The following is a 19689-nucleotide window of genomic DNA, read 5'->3' as shown; positions in this document are numbered from 1 at the left end:
AGTACGTATGAAATTAATACCCTCTATATCACGGGAAACATAGCAGCAGACAGAGGTGCATTCATAAGGGAATGACCCCTGTACATTTCCAGTGGCATAATATGTACACAAAATTGTATTGTCAAAGGCTGAAGATCACACCAGAATGTCACAGTTCACTACTCACATGACTCATTGGCCATATAAAGTCTACCTGCTTTAAATGGAATTTTTGCTGAGTCTCCCCCTTCATGCAAACCTGTTTTGGAATTGCCCACTGTATGCTAAGCTTGTCTCACCTCGACAACCTCTGCACCTGCGTAGGATAACTGAGCGCGACGAATGTAATGACTCTGACGCACACAGCCAAGTGGGCACTCATTGGAGGAAAGGTGCTACTCCGCTGACACCATCTGAGCAACATGCAGGTGCCTGATGAATCGCAGGGTGACTGAGAGCAGTGAGATGAGGAAGACCCGGTGGACCAACCTCCCCCTATCCCTGGGACTCAGTGTGCCATGTGGTTGACATTATTATGATCAGGCATTTAAATGAACTTCTACTGATTTTGCCAGCGCATACTATAGTATATGATAACTATACATATCCTGCACTGTGTTTAAAGATGGAAGTTTAACAACTTAAGTTTGAGAGGACAAAAAAATTACAACATCCACGCCCACTTTCCATAAACCAATCCAAAATAGCAAATTATATATAAACTGATTCCTAAATTCTCCTTCCCATTGTACCAGCTGTCTGTGAACCCCATCCCCTCCACTCTCTCTGTCTACTTCTCCTCACCTTCCACCTGCAGGTTGCCATCCCTGGCAGTGTTCAAGGGTCTGCCACCTGGCTGTGACCCTTTCCCGGGTTGGCTCCAGGGTCCTGCTGTCCTCCTCCTTCAGCCAGGACTGGCCCTCTCTGCTCCAGAATGCCCATAGGGGGGGTCTCTCAGTGCCATCCTACAGCCACACTGATGTACTTGCCTCCCTGGACAACTGGACTCCAAGTCGAGCCAAAGTTACCAGCAGACCTGCTTCCCTCTAATATCATGCTGAACTTTTCACTAGTGAATACTGTTAAAATTCTTTTCTGCCGTCTTGGAATTTCTTGTCCTGGTGAATTCAGTACGTCTACAACAAGCCTTGCTTCATGTATCTTACTGTCACCATATGTCATATACCTGTTCAGATGTCACCCTGGTGCCCAGAACGTGGACATGCCATATACCTCAACTCCAGAGTAAGATCATTTTAAAGAGGAAATTCCATATCACTGCACGCAGGTTTGATTTGTCAGAAAATATACTGTCTGGAACACTGTCACTGTCTGCAATGCTTCCTTAAATTGTACTATTTTCATTTTGAAATTCCTTCCAACAGATCATGTGGATATTAGCAAACATTTGCAAATGTAGCTGTAGCTCATTTGTTGTCATTTTTAGTTACTCATTCAGTTACTCAGGTTTCTTTGATGCACTACTACACATTTTCCACAAAAAGCAGGCAGAAAATGAGCTTCTAAGGAGCTATAAACCACATCTGATGGATGATCTGAGCCACTGCCTTCCATCATCTGATTTGATAGAACCAGAGGTGCTCCAGGTTACAGTTGACTGTGACTTGGCAAGGTGGCTAGTATTTTCATTAGTGACGGGAGTGCAGGGATCAAGTTACCTCTGTGAAATTTACATTTACATATTTTGCCATCACACCTTACAGAAGCAATATGGCACAAAATATTTACAGAGCATATCAAATGTAGCCGTGATCACTGAATTGTAAAAAATCAAGATCAGCATCCATGCTCTTTCAGCCAGATCTAGTTGGCCAGACATAGGTTGTTATGCTTTTGGGAGCCACATTCACCCAGCAAGAAATGCAAAGTAGTTACAAGCAAGAAAACCACCACCAGTTTCCCTAATTACAGAAACAACCAGGATTTCCAACATGTACTTTTTGTTGCTCTTGCGCATGGTCTCCTCATCAGGTTCATTGGTTGTTGTGTGTCTCAGGGGAACTTTGAGCAGAAACTAAAAAAACATGGGAGGAAGAGCTTACTGGTACAGTAATTTATGAAAATCTGCCAACATGCAACATCTGAAAATATTTTTAGCAGCAAGGTGAATAGTGTACTGTAACAGCTGGATACTTTATTTGTACTGTGTCAAAGTGCTGAAGTACTTGATTAATCTGTACTTGATTAATCTTTCAGCTCAGCTATGTCCTGGGCTCCTGTCAAATAACTGTGAACCCCTCTGCTGTATTCTTACCATCCAATAAACTTATGCACTTGTCCCTTTTGTTCTAAACTGCACCCTGATTTTTCCATCTTGCATTCTCTACATGGAAGAGGAAGAAGCTGAATATGACCTGGCTGAATATTAGCCGAAATACAGAGCATGCATTTACATTCACAGGGAGTATGTGCCACAAGTAATGTCACGCGGTCATGATGCTACTTTAACATACTTAACGTTTTACAAGAAAAAAAATGCTACAGATATTTACATTGTTCGTCCTTAGACTAATGCAATACCTATATAGCAATTAAAAACTACAGTTAACATACACATATGTACATTAATCTGTAACTCTTCTTATTTGCCAATGAAATATCCTATCTATTAGACCACAGTTCAAGTACACAAAGTAGACATAATCTTACACCCTGAAATACTATCGTATCGTACTGTGTCCCTCTCTTGTGCAGTTCTTTAAACTACAAACTTTCCCTTTCATACTTCCACTTGTCTATTTAGCGTTGGGCAGTCTCGTGTACAGGGAAAAACCGTAAGCTTCTAAATACGGTAAACATATTATTAGCACTGAACTTAAAATGCACATTATCCAAAATAATATAGATCACTTTTTACAGAGAAGAAAGTGAGTAAATATTTTAAAGCATCATAAAACTTCATATATACCGTGCAGAGCATGTGTCCATGTGTTCCTCGATAAGGCAGTTATCTTGCAAACTATATGCCAGGCAGTTGTCAGTCAGTTGCTACAAAGAAAAAAAATGAGGAACGATATATCCGACATTAAGGAATTGTACCTGCACCTGGTAATCCTGAAAAAAAAACGTATGGGTTACTAGATTGGCCAGCCAGTGTAACTGCGGAACATAGACGTCACAGTTAAATACCCTGGCCAAGTAGTGACGATCACACTCCTCGCCTGTGGTATACTAGAAGCAAATAATACTAACATGGTGCGCTTCTACATGTGGATTTTTTTGACAGTGTTTCCTTTTAAAGCCGCCGATTCCAACCTTACACCGAGGGTGAGGCTGACTGAGAGAGGTAAAATTTTACTTTTCAGAGCACTGTTGTCATTTTTACAGCTAGCCATTTTTGTTAGTTAGAAACAGTAACACGAAAATCGATGAGTTACTGAAATAGCTAAAACTGCCAAGAATTAATTCAAACATTCATTGTAATGTCTTATTTTCTATAGATAACATGAAGCCTTACCATTCTCAGTTCAAACTGGTCATCAAAAGCAAGACGAATAGCCTACTTTGTCGCATCCGTTATTTTTGTCTTTTAGGGTGCCTGGAAAAAAAATGCGTCAGTAACATTAACATAAGTTATTTAGGCATGTCTAACTACAGTATTTCAAAACAACACCAGTATGAGCTTCGATTTCTGCGTATGCTATCTCTTATTTCTTCAACTAACGTTAATTGTACGTATCTTCCATCCAATCAATATCCCTAATTCTCTTACAAGTGTTTTCATTCTCACAGCAGATAGCAAAAGATCGTATTTCCAATATGCTGGTTTTATGCCTTGGAGTTCCGATATTAATTGACGTTTACGGAATCAGGTCTGCGCAGATGCCAGTTTGACAAATGTGGTTAAGATGGCAATTTCAGTGTGTTTAAGTGGTTAATTTATTGCAAGCCAGTTGTTTATCAGCCAAGGGGTAAGCTACGTTCAGGCCACTGATCTATCAACTGCAACCTGAGGAGACCAACATTATGTTCTAGATAAAGCTGTGTTTTGCCTGGCCAAAAATGATTTTACCTTTATAAAAAGGCTAATCAATCTCAGGCCATTCATCTATCAACTCTCACTGGAAGAGGCAAATGTTATTTTCTAGTGAAAATTGTGTTTTGCCTGATTTTATGCACATAAAGGGACAGAGAAGTTGGCATATATTACTATTTTGTTGTCATTCAGACATTTCCATTGTATTTAAAGGGTTAATTTATTTTGAGAATGAGACTGTGCTAATAAGAAGCCAACTTCATCCTTGCACCAGGAAGCACTGAGCAGTCTGTGGATTAAGTAAATATAGAGATGAAATATAGAGTGTGTATCTTCTCTTTTAGTGGAGTGGAGTCAGTTTCAGATGTGCTTAGTTCATGTTTTATGAGGATACAGTAATACTTATACTGTAATGTCTTAATTGTAATATCACAAGTGATTCTATACAGTTTGTATGTGTCCTGTCTGAGGCTGGCTTTATGCCATTGCATTACATTATTGTCATTTAAGAGGCACTCTTATCTAGAGCAACTTACATTCTTACTTGTTATCCATTCATACATCTGGATATTTACTGAGGCAATTTGAGGTTACATACCTTTCCCAAGGGTACAGTAGCAGTGCCCCAGCAGGGAATCAAACTGGCAACCTTTTGGTTACCAGCTCTGCTCCTTACCACCATGCCACACAGCTGCCCTCAGCCTGGCATTGAAAACTTAAGTCATGCACAGCATGTCATACCATTTGTATCTTTTCTGAAAGTGCTGTTGACACCACCATACCTCAGCATTACCTGAGCTTCTATTACCCACAAACAGACTACGGTATTTTATGGCTTTTTTTGAATGCAAACACAGAGCTGTGATTGGCCAGTTGGTTGTTTGGCGGGAATGTACTTTGCTCTTCCCAAACGTCTCTGGCCTTGAATTTGAATTTGAATTCAGGCACCCGCAAAGACCTGTGGTGTGTTTTTATCAGTTTCTTGCAGAGCAGTTTTCTCACGCTTATCAGAAAGCGCCTTCCGCTGAAATGCAGCGCTGCTGTTTGATCCATGAAGGGTGTACCAATGCCAGAAACAGCGGGGTCCCTGACTGGGCTGAAATGTTACAACATTACTGTAGCAGGAAGGAGCTAAGCAAAGGCTGCGGAGAGCCAGGAAATGATCTTGCCTTAACTAGTTCCCACGTAACATTGCGGTGATCTTACAAAATAATTTAAGATCCACATCCTTTAGCAAGGTACCAGAATGTTGCTGCTAAGCTTCACCCTAATGACGTCAACCTGCCGGACGGGTGTGTTAGCTTGTGTTTGTAATTGTTGCATAATGTGTATGTATCATTGTATTAATATGTGTCAGACGTGTGTCTCTTGTATAATACCAGTCATTTCCTTATTAGTGTATTGTAATTGTGTGTGATCATCTTTACAAATTTCGCAAACTCCCAACCTAACCCCTCTAGAATCACACTACCATTGATGTAAATTGATACTGTGTTTGACTTGGCAGTGACAGGACCCAGGATTTTTTCCGACAAAATCAGTATTGTTTGTCTGCAGAACAATTGCACTACTATGTGACTCATTTAAAAATACAGTTTGAACATCCAAACAGATAAGACATTGTCTTGCATTGTTAACAAAGCTATGTGCTTTTATCCAGTGAAACAAATGCAAAATCATTCTGCTGTCTGTAAATAGTCTACACGGTAAGTGAGAAGTCTGAAGAATAGAATATTGTACTAACTATACATACAGTGTTCTACTGTTATACAAAATTCTGTATATGTAACAAAGTTCTGTATATTTTGGTCATAGGGTTTTAGAGGCTCATAACCAAATCCAAAAGAAGCTTTGACATTTTAAATCAGGCCAAATGCTTAAAATGTACTCAGACATATAAATCCACAAATCATTCTTTTAAACATTGGTCATTCAGACTGCTCCCAACAGGCTTAATGTAGATGCTTAGTTTGAGCTTAGATTGGTCTTGTTGTGTTGTGTTGTGTTGTTCAGAGCGGTAACGATGTTCTGTGTAATGATTGCTGCTCTTCTGTCAGAGGTCAACTTCAGGAAATGGGGCTTGCCTGGGAATACCGTCCGAACGGAGCTTGTCCAAGGTCCCCAAGGCAACAGCCTTTACATTGGCGGCCATGGCAAGCTGTTCTATGTTGTGTTCGACGGACCCATTTTTTCTAAGGAGGTAGGCTGTTTGTGTGAGCGAAATAGATATTAGTGTGTGATTTAGTGTTCAGGTGGATCAAAACCCAGAAGTATCTCAGATACTCCAGAACCTGGGGTTCCTAGCCCTTGTCAAAATGGAGGTGACAGACGTAACATGGCTTATACTAAATGTACAGGTGAAAGAATCCACCCTGGTCTTTGCTTTAAACCATCAAGTCCAAACATTAAGGATTTTTGCAGTATGTTGATGTCACTCTGAAGGTTCTTTCTCTTGTATTATTTTATGTTTGCAGGTGGATTTCCCCAAAAGAGGGGATAAAAAGAGTAGCGTGAATCCAACAGCATCGGTAAGAATGTAAGAAAGTAGTGGGTAGAGGAGGTAAAGTCTGAGTCTGAAGGTGGGACACCTTTACCTAATCAGTGGTTGATCAATTTGTTGTTTCCTCGTTCTCAGAGTACATGCGGCTATGACATCACCACGCTGCTCAGAGCCAATGACAGCCATCTGTTTGTGTGTGGAACCAATGGATATCACCCACAGTGTCATTTTGTGGTACGTCCTGTCAAAATCCTAATCTCCTCACTCTAGAATTCTTAGATTTTTTTGGATTTCTCAGAGTTTGCTGCTCTGAGAGACTTCTCAAAAGTCGAATCTACCTTTAACACTTTGTTTTTAACAACAGGCCAGAGATCCATTTGGCAGTTTCGGCGAAAGTATTGGGGCTGAAGGAATTGCCCCATTCTCTGCGACTGAGCAAGCGCCATCCATTTATGTTGGTGAGTCAGTTGCCAAAGAGCACACAGCAAGTTGTGCCATGTACATGCTCACAGGAGAGAACTCCTCACCTAAGTGTCAGCATGCAGTATTTCCTTGCCCCAGGGTGTGAGAAGCTGGTTGATACTGGTGCTCTGACTCCTTGCAGCAACTCACTATTATTCACAATCTCTGTATGAGCCCTCAGAGCATATTTATGTGACTGCCTCTGACCACTTAATCCGTTTGTAGTTTTGATGGGGATGCTGTTGTTTTGTTGCAGTTGAAATACAAAGTGATCCCTTAAACATTACAGCTCTCTGTCTCAAGTCGCCAGCAGGATTAGAAAGGCAGTTTTAGCCGCTTCTCTGTGTTTTGATGAGAAATGCATTGTGGGATTTGTAGCAGAATTCAGGCATCACAGAATTAGGCATGAATCCACAAAAGAATTTCAGATTGTCGTGTTTTATTGCATAATTTAAAAACGCAGGCTCTTCAGTGTGAATATATATTTATGAAATTGTGGTTGAATTATACTCTGCGTCATGGTAAAGGAACATCGGGGAGTTCAGTCTGTGGATGTTGTAACCAGTCTGTGCATCTTTTCTCTCAGGGAATGAGCTATACGCTGCTGTAAATGGTAACGCCAACGGTAATTCACTGGCCATCCGCAGACTCGGGGCCAGGAGCATCTGGCCAGATACCAGCAAGAAAGGTAAAAGACATGGAGTTGCTATTGGGCATACATTAGATTATTGTAGCAGACACTCTAATACAGAGTGACTTACACACATGTAGGTTACAATTTTTATCCATTTATGCAGCTGGGTATTTAATAATGAGGAAATTGTGGGTGAAGTACCTTGTCCAAGAGTACGACAGCAATACCCCAGGATAAATCAAACGAGCAACCTTTCAGTTATGAGCCCTGCTCCCTACCACTATGCCACACTGCTGCGCACAAAGTAATATCAGTCCTTTCCTGGCTGAAAACCTCCAAATATGAAATGATTAGGAGGTAGAATCACAAAGGATGTTTGCATCGTCTTGTATCTGTACCCTATCTGAATCTGTCTTGCTTGATGGCGGTGTGCTCTGTAATCGCCTTGCTGATGTGGTGTCTGCTGTTGGATAACCGGTCTTGCCTGTGTCCTGTTCCTCAGAGCAGAGGTATGTGAGCATGGTGCTGAGCGGACCCAGAGAGGACCCAGTGCAGGACAGGGTCTACACCTTCCTGGTGGAGAGGAATTCGGATAAACACCCAGAAGCAGGCATCTGGACATCGTGGGTCACCCAGGTCTGCACGGTAAGCACAGTGGCCTCAGCAAGAGCCCGGACACCGCCCAGCCACGTGGCACAACAGATTACAACCACCAAATAAACAGAGTGTGCTTTACCCCAATCGGGCGGCCGAGATAACACTAACAGTAAAATGTATGTGGTGGGAAAATCCAACATAGAAAGCACACATTTGAGACACGAATAATAGCACGAATGGATGTACCAGACAGGTGTGGAGTCCCTCTTTCCAGCACCAGAATAGGGAGCAGTGTCCACATGATCATCTTCCAGAGGAGGCCTGACTCTTATCCCACAGTGGGAAGGACAACATGCTGTAAGATAATTTCAGGCATAAACAAATGACCTTCTGGACAACGACATGATCTTGCCAAACTTCAATTAGAGAATTCCATTCAACATTCCATTCCATTCAAGTCTTCTTGCGTCTACATAGCAGGGGCTTCAAGTGGTGAAATAAAAGCAGAGATGAAAGCATAAAGTTAAGGGAATAAAAAAAAAATATTAAAAAGCATTAAAATGGGAAATTAACAGGGTCTAAATAAGGCAAAATCATTCTGTGGTAAAATAAGACGAAGAACCCAGAGGGAATCTGCTCAGATTGAAGTTACATAGAAACAGTGTGTCGACTTGATGAAAACAAAAAGCACCCCATAACATCACGAGATGTAGTCTCCCAAGGCTCTGATGCCCTTCCAGTCAACCAATAAAATGAATTTTTAGCGTTTTAAACCTTGATGTGGGCCTTCAGAATCAATGTATCATCTTGACATTCCTCCTTGAGGACAGATAACATACTGGACTGCCTGACCTAAAGGAGTCAGATAGCCTATGGGGAACAGGCACGCTGGTGATGTCACCTCTGAGGTCATCTCAGTCCCAGATTACAACTCTTAACTCTATCAGAGTAACCAGCTGGTGCTGAGATTAAGGGTTGTACAGCGTTACATGAACCCAGTGGTTGTGAACATCACTACGTGAGAGGGTCCACAGAACAGCAAACAGTGCCCCCGGGACACCTGTCTGGTAAACATCAGCTGGCAAGGAGGGGTGTGGCATCAGATTAGGGGCGGTCATGAGCCTAAGATGTCCTGACTGTGCGTTTCAATGGCTCCCTCTGCCAGGCGGACATCGGGGGGACCAAATCGATTTTGCAGAAGAGCTGGACCTCCCGCTTGAGCGCCCGTCTGTCCTGTGGAATCCGTGAGAAGAAGATGTACTTTAACCAGCTGGTGGACGTGGCTGTTCTGCAGGCTAAGAGATGGAATGACAGCATGGTGTACGCACTCTTCAACAACAGCTGGTAAGACACCACTGCCCTTCTCGCTCTTGTAGTGTTTCGTTGGTAGGACAGCAGTTGTCAGCCACCACAGAGTTATAACATATAATTTACATATTAAAGCACTCTGGAAAATATAGTTCTTATGAATCCGGTAGCTAAAAATTCCAAGAATAAATAGCAAATAGAATGCAGCAGTCAGGTTGGTGAGGTTTCTGTGGTATTTCTAAGGAAATATGTGACTGTTAACATCTTCTGAGTGGGAGGGGTGTTTCCTGCGATAAACACACTTTTCACAGGACACAAATAGCTTTCTGTGTAAGCGCCCCCCTTGTCCCTCGCCATAGCCACACTATGAAATGTGACAGAAAAACCAGTTACCATTACCTACAACGTCACAGACAGGTGCTGAGTGTTGTCTGTGCTTGCAGGGGCATGAGTGCGGTGTGTGTGTACACCATGGGCGACATTGACCGCGTCTTCACGACCTCCAAGTTCAAAGGGTACAGTAGCCCTCTGCCCAGCCGAAGGCCTGGAGTGGTGAGAAAACAGCTTCGGCTCTTTGTTTTGCTCAATGGCAGCACTTTTCACTTTAACACGTTCTTACATAGCATTCCTCATTGCTGTTAATGAAGCCATTAAAGCGGCACAAGTAATCCCCACCATACTGGCAGAGATTGTCTGGCCCGCTCTCGCCCCCTTCAAGACCTTTGAGTTAACACTTCCTTCCTGTTCTCTTCTAGTAAAGATTAACTATTCTGGACAGTGTCGACAGTCTGGCCTAATTCTGTTTGCTGGTTGTGCCATTTTTAGTGCGTCAGCGACAGCACAAAGCTGCCCCCAGAAGTGCTGAGGCTGATCAAAGACCACCCGGAGATGGAGAGCCCGGTGCAGCCCGTCAGAGGCGGGGGCCCCCTCATGGTCAGCCACCGCTACTACAGGCATATCCGGGTGGACGGGGTCACAGGCAGTGACGGCAGGCAGCACCGCGTTCTCTTCTTGTCCCTGGGTGGGTATCATAACTGGCGCCCGCCGCCCGCCGTGTATCCTGCATGACATTCGGGGGTGCTTTCAGCCGGTCGAGCTTCCCTCACGGCCTCTTCCAGCCCAGCCGAGAGTGTGCCGTTCATTTTTAATAAGAGGTGCCACAGCACTGTTGACTCTCACTCGACCTGTTTGGAGTCTTGCTGGTATGAGTTTGAGATGGTAAAATGAACCAAAAAGCAGATGGATAGCTGTTTGTACTCCCTCACACTTATAGAGGCGCATGCCTTGTTGTGTGTGTGTGAGAGCTTTGAGTTTCATATCGAGGATGAGGTGTTGCTATAATCAGCTACCTCTGCTTAATAAGCTACTGCTGTCAGAAGGGGATCAGAGGGGTACTTTACTAAGTAGTGTGAATCTTTTATCAGAAAGAAATGCCAGGAAATACCAATGAAATGGGGAACTTGAGAGAAAAGGGGAAGATATTCATGTGACTGCAGCTGGTTTCAGTAAAGATCTTGTTAGTGATGAAGTACTGACTGGCCTTTTAAAAATAAATGTTATGCCTATAAAGGACTGGCTCATTGTTTTAAGAAATTCACCCATAACATGTAGCGAATTCTCAGTAACTACAGAAGTGACTGTGGGATTATATCATCATCACATAAATCCAAATGTATCATTCTCACCATCTTTTTTCCCACCACTGTTTGCTGCTGGCTCTGTGGGGATATTGGATGTTTCACTCAGACATTCAGAGAGCGAGTCCAGTGCTTTCCTGCATAACCATTATGTAACACATGACTTGTATGTTACATCTGACCGTGTCATCGTCCCGTGCCTGACTGTGTGTGTGTGTGTGTGTGTGTGTGTGTGTGTGTGTGTCCCTGGTTTCTCCACACAGAGAGTGGTGGAGTGCACAAGGTCCTGGACCGCGACGGAGAGGCCTTCATCATCGCCGAGCTGCAGCCCTTCCCAAACAAGACTCGCATCCTGAACATGCTGCTGCAGTCCTCCCAGGTCTGTCCCAGAGTTCCCCAGGAGGCAGCTCTGCCAAATCTGTGCACGTCTTAGCAGCAGTAGAATAGGGGGAATAGCACCTAGCACCATCAGCGCACAGGTTGTAATCTAATGTCTAGAATGAAGTTGAGGGTGATCAATGTTGTTACTGTCATCACCGATGATAATGTCGTCATTCCTGTGACCCTGCAGAGGAAGCTGTATGTGGCCTCCAGCAGCGAGGTGGTGGAGGTGGACCTGGAGAGCTGCCAGAGCTATGGTGACCAGTGTGTGGCCTGCATCCAGGCCAGAGACCCCTACTGCAGCTGGGATGGGACCCAATGCACTTCAGCCTCTAGGTATGACTTTTCACTGCACTAGTTCTGCTTCCCCCGTCACACCTCCCCAGCCCACTGAACTGTGTACGTGTTGCATGTTTGCATAAAGATACTGACTCTTAACTCTTGCTAGCTGTGGTGTGTGCTATGGCTTCCTGTATGAAAAGACTGAAATGGCCTCCCATGGCGCTGTGGGTTTTTAGGGGGGAGTTTTCATGCTCGCTGAATGCTAAAGGCGCCGGCTGCTCCAGTCCTTTTTAGGTGGGTCAGACTGTAGGCGATGGAAATGATTCAGATGGAAATAACTAAAGTTAGCCATGACCGTGTTGAAACTGCGCAGTGCTGGGACCCACTTACTCAGTGGTTGCACCTTTTGCTCCCACTGTGCTTTGGAAGAAGTGCAGCCTTCTCAGTTCCTGCAGTTGGTTTCAGACAGCTCCCCCCCCACGACCACCCATGATATTCATCAGCATGGTGAAGCTACAGGGTACACACTTTAGCAAGCCATCAATGAAACAGGAATAGAAATTGCGTATTACCACTCCTGGCTACAGGCTGGAAACTCTTGAATTGATTTATTTGTGTCTGTCTTTATACAGCAGAGGAATTCAGGATGTGGATCATGGAAGTCATACAATGTGCACAAATACAGGTAATGTTTCTCTCACAGGTTTGCTTTCAGTTCCAGTGAAATGGCCTTGTTATTTGCCAGAAGCTGTATCAAAGGACGACTTCACTCAAAATCTCCAATTTAATATTTACGTAATGATAGCCTCCTTGAAAAGATTTTTGCTTTAATGAGAACATGAACTAATTTGAACTCCTTTCACGGTTTCCCAGCCAACTCTATTCCTGATCTGAACGCCCAGAATCTATTGCTTCAGCTCCCGTTCTCTCTGCCCCATTTGCAATATGCAATGCTGTTGCTTACTCTTAAAAAGAAAAAAAAATCATGATCACTAAAATGGATAAGTTCACACTAGAGCTCAGCTGTAGTTTTGGTCTGCCCTTTGCACACTGATCTGATTTACTGAATCTTACCGTGTGCACTGTATGGTCAGTGTAAAAGAGCTAGTTTATTCAGCTCAATAAACAGAGCCAAGGGCAGTGACAACAACTAAAATATGTTTTTGTTCAAATCCTAACTGAACAGCTCCATCATTAGAAATACAACTAATGAAAAAGTGCAAAGCTGGAAATGTCTAAAGTGCAGCAGTGAGCAATGTTTATAGCAGTAGTAAGATAAGATAAGGAGGACAGGAAACCACATTGCTTTACACCTTGGTTAAACGTTCACTACACATGCTGTGGTTTCAAAATGAAAATATTTTATGTGGAGCATAGTAATGTTCTTCTGTCTGATGCTTCCTTCCTCAGCTGCAGGCCGAGACAAACCATTTATCACATTAAATTAATTTCAACCTGTAAAACATCAAATGTTGCCTTTGGTTCACCTGTATGGGGTTGACCGAGTACTTCACGGAAGCTTTGCGGTTGGAAACCGCAACCGTGTTTCTCAATTAACCCTTAGTAACCTACTTATTTAACCATCTAATTAACCCTGTTTTTTCCAGATGGAATGGCAAGTGCCTCACGAAATAAGGTCCAGAAAGTCTTACCTCGGTCCAAGTTTTTCCTGCAGTGCCTCATGTTCTCCAGCCACGCCCAGTACGTGTGGGAACACAATGGTGTTGCGAGGGAGTGCATGCATGCTGAGGGCAGCTGTCTGCTGCTGATCAACAGCATGGGCCCAAAGGACGATGGAAGCTATGAGTGTGTAGCCTCAGAGGGGGGCTACTCCAGGACAGTGGCGGCATATTACCTGGAGACGGAGAGCGGGGCTGGGGCCCTGGTGGCGTCCCCCCTGGCCTCGGCCTGCCTCCTGCTGCTGCTGGCGCTGCTTGGCTAGGCCCCGTCCCGTCCCGCACGCCTCCGACACACCTGCAGGCACCAGCCCTCCACCTGAGGGAATTGAGTGGCTGAACCCAGGCAATGACCAGCGCCCCGTCGAGCACGTTCCTACCGAAGACACACCGAACGTAGTGTTGCTCACACCTTGCATGGCAGGCATGCATCTTTACTATAGACAGAATGCGCTAGTCTTTCCTCCAGGGTATGGATTAATTGAAATTCTAGAGCTTGAATTAATTGAAATTTAGGTAATTAATTTTGAAATGCTGGAATGAAATTACAATTAGGCATTATGCAAGCAGGCATGGCCAAGGATGCAACCCCCAGAACAGTGGTAATTTTAACAGTGTTGATTTTTGTCCACGTACTGCTGTGACGGACATTCATGTGTTGTGCTTTGTATGTCTTAGACTCGTCTGACCCGTGGTTATGTGAGAGCTTTATCATTTATGAAGAGAGAAATCTAAATTTGAATTTAATCCCACCCAGCAACCGACAGACCCTGACAAACATATCCACCTCCCACGACTTCATCCATTGTGAAAGTGAACCAGAACTTTTCCAATTAGTCACTTCTCAGGGAATAACGACAGAGAATGTAACTGAATGCACTTTTCATGCTACTGAACAGGTATGGCAGTGGTGTTGTACTAAGTTAAGAGTTAAGAGTTAGATTATGTTAAATGGGGATGAAAGATGATAGTTTGGATGTTTGTGTTGTATGGTAAAAGTGGATGAGGTATGCAGGCGTATACATTTGTGTGCATGTATTTATATCGTGTATTTGGTTGCAAAAGGAGTATGCTTGTTTGCATGTCTGAGGCTTAGTACAAATGAGTTGTCTTTAAACAGTGTATAATCTAGTAGTGAAATGCAAAACCAATTTCATTTCAGATCTATGCCCATAATATTCCACATTCATGATATTTAAGCAGATTTCCTACTTGACTTCATACTCTTAAAACACAGCTGTATCTATGCATATAAAGTACAATGTATTGAAGTGAATATATATAAATAATAGATATATTTATGAAACTACTGTGTAACTGTAGAATTAGATGAGTAAATATTTTATATACTTGATATATATAGGTATATATACTATATACAATTGAATATATTCATTGTCCGTAGCTTGGTTAAATTAAATATATTTTGTCTTACCATATTAGTGTGTTTTGCTCTTTATTTCTGTTGATATGAATGATGAAAAAAAATGACATTTGTTTAAGATCCCATGTGTCTGTGCCTGGGCACTGTTGATATTTAACATAAAACATAGCAGCAAAAAAGAAAAAAAAGATTCTTCATCCTAATTGAATGAGTTTTGAGAGTCAGGTTTTAACAGTATGTCCAGTCTCAGCTTAAAAAAAATTAGACTTACACAATGTTACACAAGGGCTGTGACACAAAGGAGGAAAAGGAGGTTGCACAGTTAACGTTATTTCAGAAGTGTCATTAATGAGAAGGCCAACAGATGTAGGGCCACCGTGGAATTGCTGTTCCCATCTGACACATAGTGAACCCTTGTCAGTTTGCTGTTTTTTTTTGTTTTATATTATAACCCAGTTTCTCAGTTGCCCTCTCCAGAAACCACCTATCGCTAAGCCAAACCTAGTAGTATGCAGATCAACCTCAGTACCGAGGCCTTGAAACTGGCCACGTCATTTGCTGGCAGTGCCGGGATCCCACAGCGGCGGAACAAATTGACTTCATATCTTCTGTGGTAGGGGTGGGTGGGTTGGCCAGGGCTTCCCCGATTTGCCGCTTTCAGGCGCAGTGATTCGTCAGGTGCCTGTGGGCTGCTCAGATAATGTCTTTGGGGTAGCAGCTACTCCATGCTAGCCTTGATGTCCAATCCACAATTCATTTGTTTTGCGAAAAATAATCATTGGCTGTGTGAAAGTGTAGTTAATATTTGAGGCCCACATAGAGACAGTCAGTAGCATATTCTTCCTATACAACATCCGCAAAATCCACTCCCTCCTCACCACCTACTTAACCCATCTCCTCATCTAAGCCTGGGTTCTTTACCGCAGAGACTAATGAAACTCCCTCCCTGCCTTCGCTGCAGGTGAGATCAAAATCCTGCAGCTCATTCATGCTGCTCCTCAAGTGTTCCACGACATCTCCAAATGCTCCCATGTTTCACCTGTCTTGGGTTCCCTCTACTACTGGTAGCCTATCAAGCAGTGCCGGGAACGGCTCCCTTACCTTCAATCGACCGTCAGGCCCTACACACCAGCCAGGCCACTGCCCTTATCTTCAGGACACACCCGTCCCCCAGCCTCTCATGACCTCGCATCCCGGTCACGTCTGTTGTGGCCCATGTGTGGTGGTCAGAACAGCGGGGAAGCTGAACATTTTCCACTGGAGACTGAAGACCCACCTCCTCAGGCTACTCCTTAGCCCACTACCCAAGCCTGATCTTTCATCTGCCTTATGTGTGATCATACCGTGTATGTGGAGGTGTATTTCAGGGTTAAACGTAATCATTTATGGGGAGGTTTACTTCAGGGTATGCGTCTTTCATTTGAAATGGTAGAGTCCCTCTATCATGTATATCGTGTCAACACACACTTGAGATCTCAGCACTGTTTGGCATTGAGGCTTGTTCATACATGGTTAGCAGTATCCTGTTTTTCATGCCACTTTATTAGATGCACTTTGTAGGTCGCTCTGAATCAGAGCATCTCCTAAATGATAATAATGTACCATACATACGCTTTAGGGCATAAAAGCTGTATTCAAGAAAGACAAGATTTTCAGTAATATCAATATTTTTATTGTTGTTGTTAATAACAATACAAAAATATGCACAAACCCCACAGATTGATTTTATAAATGGAGCATTGTACAATTTTGAGCAAAAAAAAAAAAAACAACAAAAGATAAATGAGGTATTCAATAACCACTTGCATATGCACCTGTAATACACAGATCAGGTTCAACTGAAATTTTTAAAAACAATAAATCCAAACCAGCCAGAGACCAGGTTCTGCAAAGCATCTCCGTTTCCTGAGCAATGGTGCCTTTCCAAATGCAGATGGCGAAAGGCAACAAACTACAAAAAAAAAAAAAAAAAAAAAAAACTGATCTGCTGAAAACCAGCACCCAACACGCTAGCACGGGTTTGCATCAGAATGGTATTCTCTCCTGTGTTAGGACTTGCTGGTATGTTTGCATGCTGCAGCTCGATGTAAGAATTTGTTTGTAAAACATCTCCAAGTGATTCTCCTCTGCCCTGAGATATGAGGATGCATAGGTTTTGGTAATTTAGAAATGTATCCACTGGTGCTCCATGCCTGGCCAAAGAGCCTCTAGAAAACAAGGGAAAGAGGGTGGCATTCAAAATCATTTAAAAAACCTCTTGTAGGATTTATTTTCTCATTTTTAACCCCTGACAAAGTCTTGCTGTCAATGTATTAGGAATCTGTCCTTTGACCTTTTATTAAATAAACGTAACCAAAAAAAGGGTGACCCCCTTTTGACTGCCTGTCTCCCCCTCGTGTTGCTTCACACCAGAAAAATGGGAGGACCATGTAGAGACCCGATCAAGTCACATGACAAGTTTCTATAGGTCCTTAAAAGGTCTATAAACCAAAACTACTGTGGATGTCTAACATCCCCCACCCACTGTGGCTGATGCGTTCTGACTAATCACAGACATGTGGGTGTACTCGCACATTACTAAGAAAGAACTTTAAAAATGAGCGTTGGAGAATCAGGAAATGCAAGACCACACTGGTTTTGAGGTCATGCGTGGGTCAGCTGTCCGATTGGCATTGGTGTCCATTGTGCTCAACTCCTTCCCAGGTGTGGACTGCTTTCACAAAGGTGTTGACATTATGGGAAATCCGAGCATGCGTTCATGCTACATCCAGAAAGGTATTCGGCTTGAAATCTAATACGAAATCACTCATACCAGTGAGCCAGACTCAGATGCAAGGCTCAGATGTACGAGGCAGCTAAGCTGAGATAGCCATTGTCTAAGCATTTCCAATTACATGGTGTTCTATTACAGCACAATGTCAGTTCCAACTCATGTGCGTGGTGCTCTGCTGGCCACAATGAGTGTCGAGTTAGTCAGGGTGGAGTGGGATGCTCACACATCATTGATTCATCTCGGCCTGACACGGGTACAATGTGCTACAGATCCAAAATGCAAACCCACCTTCAGTCAGATGTCTGATAAAAAAAGTCTACTCTCGCATTTGTGTTTGAATATTTGTCCCTGAGTTTAAGTTTCAATGGAAAGTTCTAGAGTCAGACGCGCTCTGGGGAAAATGCCAGGGTTAGAGGGTCTCATGGGAGGCCAGGCTTTGCTTCAGAGATTACGTAAAAATAGAATCAGCAAAAGTCTCAGTTTCTTCAACTCATTTCAAAAGAAGAAGCGAGCACCAAGTAAGTGCTGTATAGAACAGCTCTGTGTCATCAAAAGTCTATCGGATAGTGGAAGAAAAATCATTTTAAAAACTTGCCATCAGTACCTTGTGCGAGGTGGGACTGTTTCACAGACTTGTAAATATCAGAAATGTTTCATCTTCAAATGATTACACATGAACATTAAAAAGGAGCATTGAAACGAACAGGTCAGGAAAAATACTGGCATACACCAGTAGTTACAAAGTTAAGGCAGCAGCTACATATTTCAGTATCTATACGAAATATGGGGTCTTACATCTAATATCATGTGAGAAAAGAACCAGTTACTGATATGACAGAGAATCTCTGATATTGTGTTCAGGACCTCCTCTAAACTGGTCCACAAAACCAGGTTCATAAAGAATGAGTTCCAGGTAATACAATGGAACCACTGAGGCTACAGCTGGCAGGCATCCATGCTGAAAGACCAGTGGGAAAGGGTTTTCAAACTACAAGCACACACATATTACAATCATGAAAATTCTCTCTTCATTCCAATCGCTATTAGTCGAAATGGAAAGTGATTCAAAAGACATGCATGTGGAGAAAAAAAATAGAGGAATCAGAGACTAAAAGGAACTTGTAAAGGTAGCAGCGAGAACTGAGCCTTGGTCTCTGTGTTTCTCCAGAGGGCGTGACAGTGCTGGCACAGCCTGCAAAGGCACGAGTCTCTGAAGGAACATGCCTGAAAGGGGGCTGGGTTCTAGGCTTTGGGGAAAAGTGTGCAACAGCTGTGAATTCTGAGGACACAATGGCCAGCATCTGACTTGTCTGGCAATGGTTGTAAAACCCATGACAAATGAAACGGCTTCAACAGCTTCACAAAGTCAGGCTCGTATGGTGTATGACCCATTGAACAGCACTGGATTTGAAACATCATTCAATCATTCAACAGGCTTAACTGGCAAGGTTTTGTCAGACAGTGCTTGCGCCGCTTCAGTTCCATCCTGAACGATGACAGCAATCCAACATCGGCAGGGCTGCATACTGGGAACTGAGAGACACAACTGGGGCAGTCTTTGGTATTCAGCTGTGCGATAATCTGGGACAGACACAGTCCGGAGGAAGAGTGGGGTGTGGAACACTGGTCTCCTGTACCTGGCAGGACGTTTTTACTAAACGCACTGCGCAAAAAGGGGGAGGGAGAGACATACCTGTCCCCACTTCAGCTTGGTATCTGTTAGACACAGTAGCAGGTTGTTGGAACGCCGAATCTGGCCTAGAGTCCGGCGATGTCGATTCCACAGACAGCCGACCGCGCTGAGGTTTTTCCCGCCCAAACGAGGTTGTCAGGTCACGTCCGCTCGATTCCATGAGGTATGCGGCGGTAGTTCTCCGTTGGAGAGTCTTGAGGTATATGTGAACAGTCACGGAGTTGTGCATTTCTTTTTCTCTCTCTTTTTTTTTGGTTTGAAGTCTCTTACAATGAAGTGAGTCCATGGAGACACCTCTGTAATTCCTGAGAAAGACCCTTTCCAATATGGAAAGGAAAATGTGAGGTTTGAAACATGAACTGCGTGTCACAAAATGTCTGGTCCTT

General features: G+C 43.3%; 1 protein-coding gene and 1 long non-coding RNA gene across 2 annotated transcripts; one reads left to right on the top strand and one right to left on the bottom strand.

Moving 5' to 3' along the window:
* Positions 1–1952: 1952 nt before the first annotated feature.
* LOC118788212 lies at positions 1953–3528 on the bottom strand. Its single transcript, XR_005005399.1, has 3 exons — positions 3458–3528; positions 2909–2988; positions 1953–2014 (listed from the first exon to the last, which is right to left on the bottom strand). It is a non-coding gene; the product is annotated as an uncharacterized LOC118788212 (long non-coding RNA).
* Positions 3175–14594, top strand: LOC118788211 (semaphorin-7A-like). Its single transcript, XM_036544163.1, has 14 exons — positions 3175–3286; positions 6034–6176; positions 6451–6504; positions 6612–6710; positions 6841–6934; positions 7525–7626; positions 8075–8217; positions 9335–9513; positions 9921–10029; positions 10303–10498; positions 11378–11493; positions 11686–11831; positions 12410–12462; positions 13385–14594. The coding sequence occupies exons 1-14, from the start codon at positions 3193–3195 to the stop codon at positions 13717–13719; spliced, it is 1863 nt and encodes a 620-aa protein (XP_036400056.1). The 5' UTR covers positions 3175–3192; the 3' UTR covers positions 13720–14594.
* The last annotated feature ends 5095 nt before the right edge of the window (positions 14595–19689 follow it).

The sequence above is a fragment of the Megalops cyprinoides genome, chromosome 13 (genome assembly GCF_013368585.1).
Source record: "Megalops cyprinoides isolate fMegCyp1 chromosome 13, fMegCyp1.pri, whole genome shotgun sequence".
NCBI lineage: Eukaryota > Metazoa > Chordata > Actinopteri > Elopiformes > Megalopidae > Megalops > Megalops cyprinoides.
The sequence above is the reverse complement of the archived record's forward strand: the minus strand, read 5'-3'. Positions and strand labels throughout refer to the sequence as shown.

Coding starts and splice junctions, on each gene's coding strand:
- LOC118788211 (XM_036544163.1), top strand. CDS start 3,193: ATGGTGCGCTTCTACATGTGGATTTTTTTGACAGTGTTTCCTTTTAAA. Junction 6,935..7,524: donor AGCGCCATCCATTTATGTTG/GTGAGTCAGTTG, acceptor CTTTTCTCTCAG/GGAATGAGCTATACGCTGCT. Junction 11,832..12,409: donor CAATGCACTTCAGCCTCTAG/GTATGACTTTTC, acceptor GTCTTTATACAG/CAGAGGAATTCAGGATGTGG.